A 20,797-nucleotide genomic window follows, 5' to 3' on the forward strand; every position below is an offset into this window, starting at 1 on the left:
AATTATACAAGGATAGCATCACGTCTGGCGTTTTACACTCGAAGTTCCTCGCTATGAATCCGAGCATAGTGTTGGCTTTGTTGTATGCTTTTTTACAGTGATTCGCGTGTTTCAGGTCACTGCTGATAGTGACTCCAAGATCCTTTTCCTCCTGCATCGCTTGCAGAGGTCTCCCATTCATGATGTATGTGTGGTTACTATTTCTGGACCCAATGTGCATGACTTTGCATTTGTCAACATTAAAAGACATTTGCCATTTTTCCGACCATTCGATAATGTGATTGAGGTCTTTCTGAATGATTTCGCAGTCGGTCTTTGTGAGGGCCTTTCCCCCCACCTTAGTGTCATCAGCAAATTTCGATATTGTGGATTTCAGTCCTGCTTCGAGGTCGTTGATATATATGATGAAGAGAATGGGTCCCAGCACTGACCCTTGAGGCACTCCACTAGTGACTGGAAGCCAATCGGAAGGCTGTCCGTTGAGTAGTACTCGTTGTTTTCGGTCGGTGAGCCAATCTCTTAACCACGCGATCAGATTGTCTCCAATGCACGCCGAGTGCAGTTTCTTAAGAGTCTCGTGCGGTACTTTGTCGAAGGCTTTCTGAAAGTCCAGGTATATAACATCACTGGGGATGTGGGCATCCCAGTTCTTATATATACCTTGGAAGAAGTCTAATAAATTCGTTAGGCAGGAGCGCTTGTTTCTGAAGCCATGCTGGGTGTCGGAGATTACATTATTGTCTTCTAGAAACTTAACAAGTTTGTCTCTAATAATCTTTTCGAGTATTTTTCCTGCCACTGATGTCAAACTTATGGGCCTGTAGTTTAATGCAACGCTTTTGTCTCCCTTTTTGAAAATTGGTGTTACGTTCGCCATCTTCCAGTCTTCCGGGACCTTTTTCAATTGAACAGACTGGTTGAATATGTTAGTGAGTGGCTGAAGTATTTGTTGTTTTTAATAACCGCGGGGACAAACCGTCAGGTCCTGTTGACTTGTTCGTGTCGAGTTTATCCAAATACTCTTTCACTTCTTGGTCGCATATTGAGTCAATTTTCAGGGGCGTGATTCCCCTCGGCGGGTCAGGGTTCTCGGGCATGGTTTCGATGTTTTCGACTGTGAATACGGATGCGAAGTTACTGTTGAGGATTCTGGCCATCTGTTTACTGTCCTGAGTTGCAGCTCCAGTCTCGTCTGTCAGGGGACCAATATTGGATTTTACTTTCTCGTGAAAGAAAATGGTTTCAAAGAAGTAGTTTATATTTTATCATCGTATTGGATTGAAAGTCTGTACCCAGTTCCTCCATCCACCAGAAGAGCTTGTGCGTGCGTGAATGAGAGAGAGAGTGCGAGGATCAATACCAAAAAATAAGATATTAAAAAAAAACTCGAACTCTTGTTTTCCAGACCGCTATTGGCGAGGACACTAGAAAACAAGGAGCGATTTCCGGGAGAAAGTTTCCCGTCGGAGTGTCGCGATTAGAGCGTCGTCTGGAGCACCTCTGTCGGCAACAACCAGACGCTGAGGCCGAAGTTTCCGTTTAAAGATAAGAAAATGTGGCTCGGGGACAGCGTTGCCAAATTATCGTACACACCGTATTGCATTTTCGTAGTTTCTTACTGATATCTATAGCAAAAACAAACAAACAAACATCAATAAATAACAGTTTTAACGCTAACTTTAATATTCTTTCGTTATTTGTGTAGGTACGAGAGTTTGAGGCTTATAAATGCTAAATACAATGTGGTGAATACGATAATCTGGCAACGCTGCTCGGGGAACACACGGGAGTATTAACCACGTTGCCTGCAGGGAACGGACAGGTGAGGCGAGCGGTGACGGTACAGGAGTATGACCCCTTCCTCCACGTCCCTTGAGCCCAATGTTGCCAGATCGTCGTACTCAGCCACTTGCGTTTGTCGATTCCCGACCCAAAAACTGGCTCCTCCACCCCAATAACTGACTTTATATATAGTTATCGTTAAAATGGTTAATGGCCGGTGTTTCTTGGCAATAGTTACGGGACAGAACCTGGTAAATACGATGCTCTGAGTAAGAAAATCTGACAACGATGCTTGAGCCACCCTTCCCTCACCCCCCCTCCGCCGCCCAAGCCTGAATAACAAGAATGGAGCCGTAACCCATTAAATAACTTTAGTGACTACTTCAAAACCGGCCCACCGTCTGGTCACGTGCCCCGCCCCTTAAACTTTTTCCATTAAGGTTTATCATCCTCTAATTCGTTCTCCGGAAAGTTTTAGGCTACAAAAACTTACTCTTTTTATCAATGCCAATATTCCTCCTTTAGAGAGAATTATTAAACGATTGCGGAAAGTATTAGCAGTGGTAGTAGAATTAGATGTAGTAGTAGTAGTAGTAGTAGTAGGAGGAGGAGGAGGAGGTGTTGTTATTGTTGTTGTTGTTGTTGTTGTAGTTCTTGCTGTTGCTGCTGCTGTTGCTGGTGGTGCTGTTATTGTTGTTATTTTGTAGCAGTAGTGGTAGTAATTTTCTGCTCTTTCCACACATTTCTACTTTTCACTGACAACACGAACCAATATTTAACACAGCCATTAGTTCCCATGCACTCACTTCATTGCTCCCGCCAAACTGACACAAACACACGCACACATTCAAACGGGGAAAAAAAAACAGGATCGGTATACAACAGAGGCGAACATATGTAAGCCAGCACCAGTTCACCATCGCATATGCACCCGACGTCCACACTGAATCAGGCGTATATATGTGGAAAAGTGTGGGAGCGCTGTGTGATCCGCGGTGCCGTGAGCCAAGACCCGCACCACCGAGGCTGAACGTGGGGCGCCTCCTAATGGTAGTAAGAAAGGCAGTCTGGAGAAAAAAGTGGAGGGAAAAAGGAAAACTCTGCGTCTCTTCACTTCCTGCATGATATGACTGTCAAGTGTCGCCATGTACTTCTTTTCGTGTTCTGATCTTATCCCCAAAATCACGGAGACAACAGGAAAACTCTGCGTCTCTTCACTTCCTGCATGATATGACTGTCAAGTGTCGCCATGTATACTTCTTTTCGTGTTCTGATCTTATCCCCAAAAATCACGGAGGGAACAGGAATATTCTGCGTCTCTTCGCCTCTTGCATGATGCGGCTGTCAATGTGCTCCTCTGCGTGTTATGATCTTATTCTCGGATATGCTGACTGAGGAAAGAAAAGCTGGGGTGCCGACACGTTGCTAACACGACGCACAAAAGATACAGACTTTAAATGTTTGACGCTCAAGCACACACGGCCCACATTTTATGCTGTCACGACCAAGGACATTAAATTTTCTTGCCCCTGAACTCGTCCGCCTGAGCCGCGAGCGAGAAACAATGACTGTCACTCCTCTGTGGATTGCGTTTCTTTTACGTGACATTTTATTTTATTCCTCTTTTTATCTTCTTGGGAGCAACTTCCAGCAAGGTCACACTGAAATGCCGTCGACGTGTGGTTGGCAATCACATGTCAAGGGAGGGCAACTCGTTGCTTCCTCGAGGAAGCTTCGTGTCTCCAATATGCGCCGAACCCGTGCATGCCTTCAGTACTTGCTCTGTTTTGCTTCCTATACTATTCATTGTTTGTCGGATGAAAGCAAAAGGCGATAAACAATCTATTCCATCTTTCTGAGACTCAATCCCTCCATCTTACCTGTAGGCTCCACATCCTTACCCTTGTATTCAGATTAGGAAACACAGGACTGAAGACACTCACGAAGTCGCTGGCAGCCAACTCTTCCTTTAGGCATTTACGAATTCTAACAGTGCTTACAAGTTACACGTCAGCATCTGTCTGCTTCTGTGTATAAAACCAGTGTTTCCCTGCAAGACTCTGAAAACATCAAAAGTAACAAGACGCCGAGAGCCACAATATGATTAATAACAATGATAACTACAAAAAAACACAACATAAGAAGTACCTAAAACTATCACGACGACAATATAAAACCGAAACCAAAAACATGATACAACATAGACAACTACCACAGCGATAATACAAGATCAAACGCGGCAACTATAGCATAAAAATGGACAACAGAAAACCCCTGGGCACTCCAAGGCGTCACAGTTATAGAGGACAGACAAGTTGGGTAATAATAAACCAGACCCACGACGGTGAGCCGAGAAAGGTAACGAGAGAGAAGCAGTCGAGGTAATGAGCAGCGTAATACGACTTATTCAATCATCTCAATGCCCCGGGTGCACCATTACTAATTCGTGACTGCCACATTTACTATTTCCCGCAAATAACGGTGTTTCTCTCCAAAGAGTCAATATCTTTCCCACTCTTTAAATATTTACAGGCGCATTAATTAAGTAATTAAGGAGCTGTCTATATCGATGCACCTCCACTGTCGCGGGCATGGATGGCTTTTTCCTGTCTATCTAAACAGCCGCAGCTTCATGTGCTGGGGTGAAGCTTCCTACGCATGGCACCTTTAATGGTCTGCACGCCGTCACAGAAACAATTTCCATTGTAATCATATTATTTGATATTACCCGACTACAAACCAGTTTCCTCGAGCCTTTTGAAATATTCAGTGAATCAACTACGGCTCGTTGGCCTCAGGATTCCATCACAATTATGCAATATTCAACACTGAACATGAACTGCACATGCCAACGAACAAGTTGACCTCGATGGAAATTCGCTGTTATTGCCGACATAAACGTTAAGTAATGCAGCACAGCAGCTACCCGATAACGGTGCATGGGAAACATGGAAACGAGAAGTGTTTAACACTGAAGGACGGACACACGCCGCCTCGAACTCAGCAGCAGACAGGACACTAGTTCTGGGTGCTTATTTTCGTTGTTTTTAGTTTGCCCTTGACTGCTTCCAAAGGTATAAAAATCAACCCACCCACGAGGAGACGACGGGAAGGAAACTTGTATTTTACCACTTCATGAATCTACCGCTCATCATACTATGCTGGCCTCCATAACAAGTGTAGCAACAGAAACAGCAGCAACTTCATCTCCATCATGAATATCAAGAAAACAAGAAGGATTCGAACAACTAACACAACAATGAAAGGACACTAATAACTTGCATGTGGAAAAAAGACCACAAAAACAAAATCAGCAACTATTACAATACCAGAATACACGATAACGACGAACTACAATATCCACACCCAAAACCTTAGACAGGGAGAGTCTGCCCAATCTCCCCACAGACGTCATCTTGCCTCTATGCTTCTCCCGCTCACTGCCTCCTACCCGGTACCAAGCGCGCCTGCCTGAACGCAAGAAGTGAAGAAGGGACAGACATTGTTAGCGGTGTGAAACCCGAGGCGAAAAATAATATGGAGCACTGTTACGTTGCTGGAGAAGCGAGTGAGGCGTTCAAGGGAAACATTTTCTGAGTTCACCATTACATGACAAGAAGGAGCGAGCTGGATGTGGGGAGGAAAAGTCCGGCACCGTCCGTCGCAATTTTGTTTTGGTCATTGAGGGAACACATGAATTGAAGTTGTCAAAAACGAGAAAAAAAACATCAGACCAATTAAAAAAAATTACCGGAAACTAATCCAATTACTACGTGGGCGGCTCCTGTCACCATTCGACCGCCTCTCCCCTTGATTGTGCTGACCCCAGGCTTCTGCAGACAGCTGACTGCTACCTTCCACCCTGCCACCTGCCACCCTGCCACACGCCCCTTCACCCGGCAGTCCACGGCATCGGCTCACTCTTCCCTACAGCCTCTAGCCAAAAACAAGATATCTCCACAGAATACTCCTTTTTTTTTTTTTTTTTTTTAGGTTTTTCTCCACACTTCAGCTTTTCAACTTCTTTACTTAAGTTCGCCGCAGCAATGACCCAGTGTGTAATGACTGTCAACCAAAATATAAATTGAACGTTATAAGCACGCGAGTATTTTGTCATAACATTTATACTTATCACACAAATAAATAATAAAGAGGAAGATTATAAGAACCTACTGAACTATACATAGGATACTTACGAAGAACTACAGAAATGTTTTAAAGGTAACTGAAAATAAAAACAGGCAGGTGTGTGTGTGTGTGTGTGTGTGTGTGTGTGTGTGTGTGTGTGTGTGTGTGTGTGTGTAAGCATGGGATATATGCGTTTCAGTCTACACCCAAAAAGGCCAGTAATGACGGGTGCATTATGAATACAGCCGCCCGCAAAATGATTCAGCGGTAATTCATCATTTATTTCTAGAAATTATAATTGAGTTTAAAATTCATACGAATATTTTCATTAAATGAGTTGCGGCCAGCATGCATATACAAGGATAAAAGTTTAATACTTACATATTTATACAAAAAAATCATATTACTGCTCGGACATTTGTGATGGAGTTCATGACCATCGCACTTACACTTACACACACACACACACACACACACACACACACACACACACACACGTGCCTCGGCTAGAAACCGGGCGGGGCAGTGTGTGTGTACAAATCCCTCCCTTCTCGTCTGTCCACAAGAACACATATAAGGAAGAGGAAAAAGCTGTCCATTACTCACGGATCGGTCCCCGAGCATGTGGACGCGGCAGGGCAGGAAGGCGGTCTGGCCGGAGATGACGGTGAGATTGGCGGGGGAGTGAGCGAAGTAGGGGCGCGGCCGACCCTCCCACCACTCCTCGGGCCGCACAGGGGCTGCTCCTGCAGGTAGACGGTGTGGGGATAAGAGTTATTGTAGGTTTAGGAGTGCAGGTGTGGACGTTAATATAAATATTGATAATGATGCTGTAGCTCTGCTCATTCAACGTTTCCGCTTCTTTCTGTACGATGGTGTCATTCAGCGAATGCAGCGGCAAGAAGCTTCATGACCTCAGTACTGTGTCAACGGACGGCGGCAGCCACTGAACAGAGCATGAATGGTCGTGAGGAAGAAAAACACCGGCACAAACACGCCGCTGTTTGGCTGGCGAGAGTCTAGCAATGATTGAATTAAGTCTACTCACTCTTACTTAAAGTGATCTATGAACCCTTCGTGGTACATCGGTGGCTATTTCCGGACCAATGGAGATCCCTCGATATATAATTCAGTCATCCTTCCCCAGACACACACGCTGGAAATGGATGAAGGCAGCTTGTTCGTCCATAAGATGGATGTTGTAATTATCGTTGGTGCCGTGCTAATGATAATGGATTACAGCAATCTAAATCGCCATTAATAAGCATCTGTTGTTGAAAGTGCTTTACACAAATTCTTGTGATTAGCAGGTCTGGCTGTGATATTAATGGCCCGGCTCTTTACCACTAATCCTTTCTCAAGTACTTCACTGATAATCTTCCCCCGCCCAAGAAATCGTGTGAAAAACAGCGTTACTCATCAATCAGTCACGCTACAAAATATTGTTTTTAGCAGCTTTTTACATTGTCTCTTACTAAAAATATTATTGAGCTATGAAAAAAAATGGTTCTTTTCAAGAAACATTGTAAAGAATCTCACCATCGCGATTTTTTTTATTTATTATTTTCCAGGGTGACAAGAATACCAGGTGTGTTTCCCATTAACTGATTGGAGTCGTTATGAAATTCCGCCGCGCTGCTGCCCGGGCCGCCCACACGCGCGCCGAGGCCTGAGTGTCGCGCCTCGCCGAGTCACGGTGCATACACGGCAGACAAAGCAGAGATGGTGCAGTTTCAAGTAAGGTTTAATTATATCTATTAGCATTAGCCAATAATGAAGAAACACATTCATTTACTACAGCGGTATGCTGATGTGATTCTCATTTCCTTTATTGTCTCAAGAACGTTGTAGATAAAATTAAAAATAAATTATTTAACTTGTTGCATGATTATGTTTGGTGTTGAAACTCTCGACTTAGTGGTCAGAGAGGGACTCCGCTGTAGACCCGCCACCATGACCAGCGAGGCAGTGCTACCCTACAGAGGCGTTAATAGAACTCAGTATGAACCACACACGCAATGATAAGCAAATACAATAGAGAAAAATATGGAACGAACATTGATCAACGCTATACGGTATATTTTTCTTAAATAAAACCATCCAAAAATAATTATGGGAATGTGTGTGTGTGTGTGTGTGTGTGTGTGTGTGTGTGTGTGTGTGTGTGTGTGTGTGTGTGTGTGTGTGTGTGTGTGTGTGCTCGTGCGCGCTATTATGTTCACGTAGTAGATAATTAATTTGATTTATGCACAAGTAAAAAAGTGGAAAATATGGGTAGAGAGACACATGCCTATCTTATCTCCCCTTCCATGTCCCCCTTCCCTCTCTCTTCCCTTCCCCCTCGCCAAGGCCACAGTAGGGGAGAAAGGGGAGGAACGTGTGTGTGTGTGTGTGTGTGTGTGTGTGTGTGTGTGTGTGTGTGTGTGTGTGTGTGTGTGTCCTACTTGTAAACTAGCACAATATCAAACTCACCGCTGCAGGCTTCGACGAGATGAAACATTTGGTAACGCTTCCTCCACCACCAACACCCGCGAGACCTAATTTCCTATGGTAATCCCGGACAAAGGGAAGCTCGGTGGGATCCATGCCGCCTCCCTTTGGTTCTGACTAACGCGGAGGTAAAAGTGTCGGCGGACTGCACAAAGAACGACGTATGAGTGGTCTAGACGCCTACACGGAGACTTCGGGGAGAGGGTTCTTGTGGCGGTGAGGGTGTGTGTTTGGGTTGGTATCAGTGGTGGTGGTGTGCGGTGGTAGAGTGAGGTATGACGTGGTGTGGTGTGACGCGGTATGGTGTTGTACGTAGTGGTGGTGGTAGCAGAGTGTATTAGTGATAGTGACAGTGGTAATAAGGAGAGATATGGTGCGGTGTTGGTGACGGTAGTATAAGAAGTGTGGTGGTGTGGTGTTATAGTGGTGGTGATTGTGGTAGTGTGGTAGTGACAGTGGTGTAGAGGAAGGGCATGGTGTGGTATGGTGTTGTTATATGGTCTTTGGTGGTAATGGTGGTAGTTTGTGACACTATAAACAAGGAAAAGAAATAGTGTCAACTCTAATGATGAAACAAGAAAGCAACAGACTGAATAAGAACGGAATCTAACAGAGAAACAACAAAAAAATAATAATAATACAATAGAAATAACGCATAAAGATAACAACTATAAAAATACCAAAAGAAATAACAAAAGGATAGAGAAAACTTGCCATTCCTCTTCTTATAACCCTAATAACAGAAAAAAAAATCCACTCATCCTTCCCCTCAAACCCACGTGATGATCAGAATGCGTATAAAAGCTCCGTGAAACGTCTTATTAAACCTCTGAAGAACACCTTATTACCATCCATCAAACTGTTATGTGCTCCTTCCCTTTTCGTTTCCTTCTCCTTACCTCATTTCCTTTACTCTCCTCCCTTCCTTCCTCCCCTGTCTCGCTCCTCATTTGTTCGGCTTGCAGGTAATTAGATCCCCCGTCCGCGTCTGGTCACTTAAAATAACCATCCCGCGCGGTGCTGCTGGAGGGTGCCAGGTGCAAGCAGGAGCTGGAGGTGTGAGGGCGGGAAGGAGAGGAAAAGACGAGGAGGACCACACTGTAGGAGGCGAGGAAGAGGGGAAGGGACGGCGAGGAATGGAAACTGAGACTTGGGTTGTGCGAGAGTGAGATAGATAGACGGATAGATTGATAGATAGAGATAGATAGATAGATATAGAGAGAGGGTATCAACTTTCTGCCTTTAATGTTGTCTTAGAGAGCTTCCTTTGGGTTCACATACATTCCGCCGTTACTGTCTTGCTTGAGGCTTCCCGTCCCTTTTACTGCGTAGGGCTCGTAACTTCAAATTTCCATATTTTTTTATAGTTTTATTGCATTCCATTCTCTTCTTCTCCGACCTTGGAAGATTAACATAGAATTTCGTTTCCCCTAATGCGACGCTTCTCGCCTCCTCGTTACCCGCGTGAAGGTCTAACAAAACTATGGCCGCCCAGAGCACCGGATGGCCGTCTCGTGAAGGGGATCCACGGCTCGGACTATATAGCAGCATAACACCGATCTCCCCCGCTGGAAGCCCTGACCTTGGCCCATATGCTCAAACTTTTCGAGGCTTACACACCCACACGTGATAAGGCTTTCGTAGTGGTTGTGGTAGTATTTCCATGGGTAGTTTTATGAGCCTAGTGAAAAAAAGACTCATCAGAACCCGACTAATCTCTTTTGTGGCCTGTGGAAATATTTGAGACCCGAAAGCGCCGTTGTTAGGCCGCTATACCCTTCCTCCATCACCAGAACACAACACATGATCTTGGAGAACGTAAAGGCGGTGGCAAGGTTAAAGGCGAGGGATAAGGGCCGGTCTATAGCATCAATGGAGAGAGGAGGAGACCGACAAGACGAGGCCGTGTAAGCTAAGACGAGGGATCAAAGCCGGGCCGCAGCATCAATGGAGAGGGTGAGAAGACCATTTAGACGAGGCCATGCAGGTGGTGTGAAGAGCAGACACCGTAATTAGTTAACTTGAACCCTTACACAATATTAGTAATTACCTCCAAAGGGGAAAGGTGAATGTAGGTAAGGTAACGTAGCACAAAGAAAGGTAATTTGCGAGGCTTTCTTTGTGGCGGCGGAAATAAAAGAGCATAAATAACGCATTGTAAGCGAGGAACGAATTAGAGGTGTGGAGAAAGATAGACTGATGAAATTTAAATCCAGTCTCTCTCTCTCTCTCTCTCTCTCTCTCTCTCTCTCTCTCTCTCCTTCTTCTTCTTCTCCCTCGTTACCTCATTTCCTTTACTCTCCTCCCTTCCTTCCTCCTCCTCCTCCTCTCTCTCTCTCTCTCTCTCAGGGTCACTAGAGGGCCCCTGAGCACAATATGGCGGTCAGAGGCAAGTAATTTCTCAGTTCCAAGGAGAACTTCACCCATCCAGCACGACTTTTCCTCCTCCTCCTCTTCCTCCTCCTCCTCCTTCGCCTCCTCGTCTCGTTTCATCTATCTTCCTCTCTTCTTTCTCCTGCTCCTCCCCCTCATTCTTATCCACCCCCCCTTCCACTAGTTCCTCCTCTTCCTCCTCTTGCTCCTCGTATCTCTCTCTCTCTCTCTCTCTCTCTCTCTCTCTCTCTCTCTCTCTCTCTCTCTCTCTCTCTCTCTCTCTCTCTCTCTCTCTCTCTCTCTCTCTCATCAAATATGCATTGCTAAGAAAGATCAAACAATAATTTCTGGTTAAGATTTACATTCACAAAACTTATATAACCATCATGAAAGTATATGTTTGTTTCCGTAGACTGGCCGGATATCACTGTACACAGTCACAATCAAACTAGGCAATAAAACAATCCCATATCCTCGTACTTATATATGGTACAGATTAAGTGTTTTTGTGATGACATTATATCTACGCGTCTACGTGTTCGAGCAATTCCGCCATAGAAATCTGACCTCGTTAGAATGAAAAGAAATAATTCCCTTTTTCTTTTTTATGGCGCTATATCTTCAAAATGGCTTTACCTCGACAGCAACAGCACTACGACTACCGCCATCACCACCCCCACGACGACTACCACCTCCACGACCACCACCGCCACAACCACCAGGTCAAGTGGGGATACAAACTTACTAAACTTGCGTCGCCACTATCTGCCGACTCGCTGATCCTCCCCAGACGAGCGCAAACTATGAGATTAAACCCAACCACTCGTAGACCTTCTGGTGACTTGATATTGCTGAGGGTTGTGCTCTGAGTGGCGTGACTGTGGCGTGTCGTGTCTTGCTCAACAGCGATGATGACTCTCAGGCGTCTTGGCGGCAGAAGGAGCAGCTTGTACGATCCAAAACACCGCTATACAACGCCTGGAGGGATCGACGATGCGTGAAATATTTCCAGCCTCCCCCGGATGTCTTCCCATTCCAGGTCAGCAACGCCTTCCACGAGGGTGGGTACGGCGGGCTGGTTACAAAGGCCTTTTCCATTTTCCTTTTCTCGTCGTCAAAAAAATGAGACGCCCACACGACCTCCAACGACTCGCGGCATTATCCCTGTGGACACGGTATCGTTCCGGCCCAACACTGCACATCCAGGGACCACGCATGTAGGTGGGCGCGAGTACACACACACACACACACACACACACACACACACACACACACACGTACACGCGCACACTTCCACCCACACACAGTACGCCCATCCTGTCTGTGAAAAAATCAGTGAAGCGTAAATAGCATGACAAAAGGAGCGTCTGCCAGCAAGGCCTCGGCAGAGTGTAGGAGGGGGGCAATGGGGAGGAAGAAGGCCTGGGGTGGGGATAGGAGGGAGGGGAAAGGGGGGAGCGGGAGCCTTACGTTAACTGCCGGCAAAAGCTCAGGACACACGCCTCACTAACGACCCAGGTAATTAGTCTTGCAGGTGTGTGTGTTCCTGTGTGTGTGTGTGTGTGTGTGTGTGTGTGTGTGTGTGTGTGTGTGTGTGTGTGTGTGTGTGTGTGTGTGTGTGTTTCAAGCTATTCTGGAAAACCGAAAAAAAAAACTACCACCAGTGTTTTCCTGCCTTTCCCCCACGGCGAGAACAATCAAACACGCACTTGTAACGCCAGTGGAGGGATAATGAAGTTGATTGGATTGTTTCAAGAGGGGAAAAAACAATGTGACTCTCTCTCTCTCTCTCTCTCTCTCTCTCTCTCTCTCTCTCTCTCTCTCTCTCTCTCTCTCTCTCTCTCTCTGTATCTATTTGTCTATATCACACTTAAATTTTCGTTCCTATCTTCACCTTTCCTCCTTTTTCTTTTCCTTTCCTCTTAAATACTCCCTCTTTTCTCTCACTCCATCCCTTTGATTCTCCTTCCCCATGACTTACTTTTTCACTTTTCATCCCTCCCTCCCACTACTATGCTTCCTTAACCTTCAGTCCTTCCCTCCCTCCAATCTTCTCCTTTCTCCCTTACTTACGGTCCCTATCTCCCACCACGCCTCTCCTCTCTTCCATACTTTTCGTCCCACCCTTCCACCACTCCACTCTATCCCTTACCTTTAGCCCTCCGTCCCACCACTCCTCTCTCTCCTCGCTCTCCTCTCTTTGACGTGAGATAAAGCGAGACGTTTGACGGGAGGCTCAGAGCACCAGGCGGGGTCAGATTGATTAAAAGTTGCCTCAGCCTCAAACTTTCCAATCCTCGGAAGGCACACACACACACACACACACACACACACACACACACACACACACACACACACACGCACGCAGACAGACACAGACACACACATCCTTTTTCCTCCTCACTGAAATATACAAATAGAAAAATCATATTTCTAAAACAAAAACCCACCACTCCATGAGAAACAATTCATTTTGCGTGTAAATTCGGATGTGTTCATGTTTTTTCTCTCTTGATTTTACGGATTTCTTCCACGGCACGAATTATTTATTACTTTATCATTCCTCACAATATTCCCTTGTTTTCCTTTTAAAGATTCTAAAGGTTCTAAAGACCAAACCATGAGAAGAAGAAACTGGAGAGAAGGAAGAGAAGGCACAGACTCAATTTACGTGTGTGTGTGTGTGTGTGTGTGTGTGTGTGTGTGTGCGCGCTACGTGAATTCTAGCGGAGGTTCCCAAAAGTAGTGAGGTTGGTAAATACGACGAGCGTAAAATTCAATGTGTACGGAAGGGGATTGTGGATGTGGAACAAGATTAAGCGTGTGTGTGTGTATGTGTGTGTGTGTGTGTGTGTGTGTGTCCAGCCCCACAGTTGTATTTTCTTTTATCTCCATCGTTAGAACAAATACCCAAGAGCCAGTAGTGGAAGGTTTTTTGCATGGCGTGGCGTTCCCGTATTTCCGAGCTTGGCTGCAGAGGCTGATGGGATGCTGGTACAGGGGCACGGGGCTATCGGAAGCTCGGGCGGGGCTGACAAGGAGTGAAAGCCCTGGCGGAGTGGATTTGAGAAGCGATTTGTCTTGAGGGGGGGAGGGAAACGTGAGATAACGGAGGGCTGGCAAAGGACATTGGGGACTTTACCGAGCAGCCTCCATAGCTCTTTACCTTCGCTGATCTGATATGCTGAAATGATCTCCACTAAGCCATTAATAATTTTGCACCAAGGCGGAAGTAACCAGTTGTACGCCACATTGTAAAGAAGAATAACAAGCTGAAATTATGTGCACGTCAACGCATGGTAAACACACACACACACACACACACACACACACACACACACACACACCAATACATTCGTTCATGAAAAAACAGATCAGCAATATATTCAAGTGGGTCCTCGTGATCACTCTTTTAAATATTCAACACCTCAAAACTGCCTCGTATAAATGTAAAACGCGCAATTATAACCTCATAACGGCGTTGTGTGATATTCGTCGGCGATATTGCTTGTCGGGCACCGCGCACCGCCCTTCTGCTTCCCCGCACGCCATTTCACGGGACAACAAATAAACAGATTCTCTCTCTCTCTCTCTCTCTCTCTCTCTCTCTCTCTCTCTCTCTCTCTCTCTCTCTCTCTCTCTCTGTGTGTGTGTGTGTGTGTGTGTGTGTGTGTGTGTGTGTGTGTGTGTGTGTGTGAGAGAGAGAGAGAGAGAGAGAGAGAGAGAGAGAGAGAGAGAGAGAGAGAGAGAGAGAGAGAGAGAGAGAGAGAGAGAGAGAGAGAGAGAGAGAGAGAGAGAGATGCTATTTTTTTCCCCCAAAGTCTTGTCAATGACCCAGTAAATTTGAAGCCATCACGTGCTTATGAACGAATCATTCAGCCAACGTATTTGTAGAAATGGAAATGTATTAAACAAGTCCTTAAAAACAGCAATACCCAATATCGAAAGGAAACACAAAATACTAGAGGTACCTTATCACTGCATATAATACTGTTTTTCCTTGGCATCCTTAGCCGGAATGGAGCCATGAGGCTGTGCAAGAGCCACATCACAGAAGCTCACTATCGTGCCACGACCACGACCAGGAAAGTCACTAAACTCCAGGAAATAAAAACAGGGAGGTATCCGAGTGTTGTGGGCGCCTCGTGGGAGTTGGTTTCTTAAGGGAATAGGAGTGCCCGGGAAGGACCAGGACGACGAGTTCAGATACTGCATGAAAAACGACGACCGTCGGGGGAGACGACAGCTGTCCGGCGCGCTGGACAGCTGCAATAAAAGGAGAAGCAGGAAGAGAGCAGCAGCTAAACCACAGAGTAGCTTGGAGCACAGCCACAGGGCCACCAAGCACCCGCCTCACCATCCATTCTGATGGCCCCTCCGGCCGTCACGACGCCCCTGAAACAAGTCAACGCCTGGATACTCTTCGCCACCACTTTTTTCTTTTTTTTTTACGTCTACGCCTATTGCGCCGGTAGGTTTGCTTGAGGGGCCTGGATGGTGTTTGGCCCCAGGAACAACCCTGCTCCTGCCAGAACCCAGACGTGGGCACGATATAACACACACACACACACACACACACACACACACACACACACACACACACACAATGAAGTCACAGACCAAAGAATCTTTTCGTCACAGGAATAATAAAACGAACAACAGAGCAGGCATTTCAAGGCCATATCGCAGCCGCCACTGCTCTCCGCCAGGCGCCTCAGTTTCCCACACAATTTATACATTCGCACTGCCTCACCTCGCCGCCCCACGACACCAACACCATTTCAAGCTAAAAGTGCCCCAAACGCCAACTTAATAGACAAGTAATAGCGAGTGAGAAGCCTTGTGGACGGCAGCCGGCTCAGATGCAACCGCTTTTTTCTTTTACTTAAATGTACACCAGCAAGCTGACGACGGTGGGACTCAAGTTAATACACTTTTCTGCACACATGCAAAGTGAAGGCCTGAAGGTTGAACATGCAAGTGCAGATTAGTGTGAGAGTCGTGCACAGTGAAATAATTTACCGAGTTGCTCTACAGAAGCGTCACTGTATCATGTTCTGCACGCCTTGAATACATTTTACTGACGAACTTTATAAATGCAGATTCCGCCCTAATTGATTACTGAAGCAGGTGAATGCATGAAGAGTCTGTAGGAAGAACATCATAAGGTATAATTCAGAAACTTCCTTAAAGAGATGGGAAGTAAGGGAAGTGAGGGAAGAGGAAAAGTGGAGGACGTGAATAAATGAGAGATGTAAGGATAATTAGCGAGAGGAATAAGGGAGAAGGTGAGAGGGAAGAGAAAGAGTAAGAAAGGGGAATGATGGAAGCGGTGCAAGAATAAGAGAAGGAAATAAGAGGAACAGAGGGTGGCAAGAGAAGATAAATAAGGGAGAGGGAGAATATGAATGAGAAATAGGAAAACTAAATATAATGTAACAATAATATAACGACCGAGCTTCCTGGAGAGGGACAGCGTCAAGAGGAAAGAAGCGGAGGGAGGGAGGTGGGAGGCACTCAAGTCGGAGTATAACATTGTAGAATAGAACAAAACTGGGCGAGGCGTTGTAGCATAGACCACTAGGGGGCGAGTTTTGCCAATATAAAGCAAGACGGGTTAAGCCATGGCAGTACAGAACGACATGAGACGAGGCATGGCAGCATAAAACAAGACGGGGTGAAGAATGACATATAGCACAACGGGGTGAGACATAACAATACATAGACGGATAGAGCAAGACATTAAACTAGATGGGGTGAGACATATATAATACAAGTTGAGATGAGGCATGGCACCATAAAACAAGACGGGGTGAAACATGACAGCACAACGGGGTGAGACATAACAACACATAGACGATAGCGCAGGACATTAAACTAGATGGGGTGAGACATATATAAGACAAGCTGAGATGAGGCATGGCACCATAAAACTAGACGGGGTGAAGCATGACTTATAGCACAGCGGGGTGAGACATAACAATACATAGACGATAGCAGGACATTAAAAAACTAGATGGGGTGAGACATATATAAGACAAGCTGAGATGAGGCATGGCACCATGAAACTAGACGGGGTGAAGCATGACTTATAGCACAGCGGGGTGAGACATAACAATATATAGACGATAGAGGATGACATTAAACTAGATGGGGTGAGACATAAGACAAGCTGAGATGAGGCATGGCAGCGTAAAACAAGACATAACATAAAACATAACATAAAACAAAACGGCGTGAGGGAGGGCAGCACACCACACCACAACACAGCATGCACTCACCGCGCGCCGGGTGGGGGTGGAGGAGGGCCAGTAGCAGAAGTGACAGGACAAGAAGGTAGTCTGAGCACGGCATCCTGTGGGCGGTCGTGGGCAGCACCATCCACGCCGGCTACAGTTGGGACACCTCGCAAACTAGCCGGTCACTCTCCTCGAACTGACAATTTCCAGGTGATTTTCACGAAGATTTTGATTCGTAAGCTTTGTCACAAATCACTAATTAAAAAAATGGTTTATAGTTCACAAATTTCCCGTCGCTCACACCAAAATTAATATACAAATTACTTTCCCGGGAGGGTCACCATTATATACCTCCTCTCAAGGCATTTTTTTTTTTTACCAATGTGTAATGTTAGTACATACCACCATTAATGTAAACCATAGTCACGAATGGAACATGAGGGAAGATAGTTTCGATATCATTCCTTCCCCACAAGCACACAAATGCGTGCCACAAGATACTGTCGCCAGGAGGATCAAGTTGGTGCCGAGAGCGAGAGAGCGCAATAGTGCCACCCCTCCCGACCGCCAGAGGACTGAGGTGAGGCGAGGCGAGGGAGAGCCACCGACCGACCGCCCCGCCAGCCCGTGTGAGCCGTGCTACTCCCCGTGCACACGCTCACACATTACGCTAACTATACGTTCTAGAAGTCGCGTTATCGAGGTCATACACCATTAATAGCAACGGATATTCACGGAAAGACGAGAGTAGCGGAATGTGACTGACCCGCTGCTCACAAACCAAAAGAAACGCTAACGGCTCGAAACACTACCGATTACAATAAGAACATTTGTTAGGTAATGAGCGCCAGGGTAAAGTGCTGCCAGACTTAGGGCTCTTCGTGGTTGTACTAAAGATGAACTAAAGCCAACTGTAGAAGGAGTGAAAACGAGAGACATTACAACTTACGTTTCACCACACACGAAGAAATAAGATGTTACCGAGTCTGCTTCATCTTTTAAACTAAACATCTCTCTCTCTCTCTCTCTCTCTCTCTCTCTCTCTCTCTCTCTCTCTCATTGTTTGCCTTTAGTGGTTCGTTTGATCGCAAAGTCGCCTCAAGCCGTGACTCCTTACTGGCCCGCAGCTTCCCAGTGAGCGAGTGGACGCCGGTCTGTTATTGGCTCCAGTTCGAATCCCTGCTGCATCCTCAACCAGTTTTCCGATAATGAGTGGCTGCTGCTGTCTTCCCCCTTGGTTTGATCCCATCCTCTGCTTCCCCTCCTTCCTCCCCCCCCTCCTCTTCTCCCCTTGATACAACCTTCCTCCTATATCCAAGTCCTCATCCTTCATAACATCATTCCTCCTCCTCCTCCTCCTCCTCCTCCTCCTCCTCCGCCTCCTCCTCCACTGGATAAATACAGATTTGAAAGCAGTACAGGGCGAACAAGACCCAAATCCTTTAATCTTCAACTAAGTAAACTCACACACACACACACACACACACACACACACACACACACACACACACACACACACACAGTAATTATCAACGTTACATCTCGCCCACTTCCGAAAACTTGTGTAATGATGAACAACGACGCGGCACGAGGAGTGTTTATTAATGTAAGTATGCTACGAACCAAAGAAAAACAAAAGAAAGTCTAGCCATCATCCACTCAACATCCAGAAACTACTGTGTATTAGAGTAATTAGACAAGTTATGTTTTCATCTATCCTGACAGCATTCGTGGCGCGGCCGTAAAGAAAGTCAAAAATTACCTGTAATATAACATCCAGTCACGCATTCTCGGTACCTGGATCTAGCAATTAGCACAACCCTCAGGAGAATAAGGTAAACACTCTTGAAGCCTTTCCCTGTTGTACTCGTAGTGTGTGTGTGTGTGTGTGTGTGTGTGTGTGTGTGTGTGTGTTGGGCAAGTAGCAAATCCAAGACCTCTTCAACAGCCGTACGAGAGAGGGGGAACAAAACCTGAACCAACAACTGTTCACCTTAAATCGGCGAAGAGTATTTGTATTTTTCGATAGCCCTCCTGCTCCTCCTCTTCCTCCTCATTCGCCTCTGACTTTTCTGCCTTCGTTCCCCGCTTCCTTCTCCCTTTATGTGATTGTACTCTCCGGCCGACACGAAGCGTCCCCTTGAGAGTCACACGCTTGCAGAGAGAGGTGCAACGGAGGGACTATAGTTCGAAGGCAGGAAAAAGCAACAGTTCCAGCAAGGGGGGTGAGTGTGCTCTTGAAACTCGGTAGAGAAACGTTGGATACTACGAAAGGATGGACAGTCACACGGTACTTTCCTCTTTCGTGATTGGCGGCAAGAGGTCATAATATCGCACGAAGAGGCACCAAACAGTATAGTAGCAAGGGTAGTGACTGTGGTCCATATTATTAAACGTACCGAACTCCCGCCACAGAAAAGACTAACTGGGTTTTCATTGGTGTGGTTTTTCCCGTTCAAGGTGTAGAGGCCGTGTAAAACTATCACACTAGGGTCACAAAACAGCCCATGAGAAACCCAGCAACTTCCACGAGAGGCTTTTCAAACAGGTAAACAGAGGGGGGACTTTTTGTTTTTGGGTTTTTCGCCCTTGAGCTGTTTCCTTTAGCTACATAAGAAAAAAGTAAATAAAACCTGTTCCCCCCCCCACCCCCAGCTGGAATCGGCAGACCTATTTATTCCAGTGATCACATTACCTTAAAAACTGTGGTGATTGTCATTATCATATCATTCAGGTCAAGTGCTTGGAGGCCAGTGACACATCTCCTACATGGGTGAGGATTGTCCTTGAAACTAAGGCTGGTGTTACAAGACACTTTGCCTTCTCACATCAGCAATATCTAAAGGACAAAGGGGGGATCAGTCAGGTTCTAATGAGTGTTTTTTATGCTCACGGTACAGAGGAAGGTTGAAACTACCAACAGGGCCATAAAACTACCCCTGGAAATGCTCACAACTCCTACGAAAGCCTTGTCAAATATGTGTTCTTGGGCGGCGAAATGTCTCATAATACGACCCAAAGAGTCGAATGTTAAATTGGATGAACACTCGCGCCTTACTTTCTTCTAGCAACACGTGGGGCAGGAGCTTCTAATTTCGCACATCACAAAGCAAGTAAACTGCATGTCTCGTTGTGCCTCGCCACTGACATGAAACTACACCACTATGAAGGAAAGAGAAAATGTTCGTATTCTTGCAAACAGGAGGAGCTGGATAACAGTACGATATAATTTCTTGCACAAACTGTACCTAATTAGTAATGCGGCAAACTTCTGAGAGGTGAACACAGAATGACACAAAGGATGAATATGTAGATTTTTATTTACTTATTTATTTATTTATTTTTTTACTTTTCATCATATTTTGTATAAGTAATTTTTAACTTTGCAACAAGTTTTGTGTACGTATTTCCTGAAATTACTTTCTCTGATGTTTGAAAATTACTAGTTGATAATTGGGGCTCATGATCACGTCTACATTTTCTTACAATCTTTAATATTTACGAGTAGTGATTACCAAGGACACCTCTCCTCCCGAAATTGACCTATCTTTCGGCCACTCCTCTGGACTTTTAGGAGCAGTGAGTAGCGGGCTTTTTTTTTTTTCATTATTGTTTCCTTTTTTTTGCCCTTGAACTGTCTCCTTTGCTGTAAAAAAAAAAAATAAAAAAAAAAAAAGGAGCCAACTAGACACTCAAAAGAGGCTGTATTTACCTTCAGAAACCAGGGTTGGAGAAAGGAGGAAAAAGGATGGGGAGCTGCAGTGGGGGTGGGGGATGGGAGAGGG

The 20,797-nt window shown here is 45.7% G+C and overlaps 1 protein-coding gene across 2 annotated transcripts in view; it reads right to left on the bottom strand.

Moving 5' to 3' along the window:
• Positions 1-17,619, bottom strand: part of LOC126997484 (myotilin-like) — a 29,700-nt gene extending 12,081 nt beyond the window's left edge. For both annotated transcript variants that reach the window (XM_050858589.1, XM_050858588.1), the window contains exons 1-2: positions 17,055-17,619; positions 6,517-6,656 (exon numbers count right to left, since the gene is read on the bottom strand). In XM_050858589.1, the coding sequence (XP_050714546.1) occupies positions 6,517-6,656; positions 17,055-17,154 (240 nt within the window). In that variant the 5' untranslated portion in view covers positions 17,155-17,619. The remainder of the gene's footprint in view (positions 1-6,516; positions 6,657-17,054) is intronic.
• Between the last annotated feature and the right edge of the window lie 3,178 nt (positions 17,620-20,797).

Source organism: Eriocheir sinensis, chromosome 12 (genome assembly GCF_024679095.1).
Source record: "Eriocheir sinensis breed Jianghai 21 chromosome 12, ASM2467909v1, whole genome shotgun sequence".
NCBI classification, from domain to species: domain Eukaryota; kingdom Metazoa; phylum Arthropoda; class Malacostraca; order Decapoda; family Varunidae; genus Eriocheir; species Eriocheir sinensis.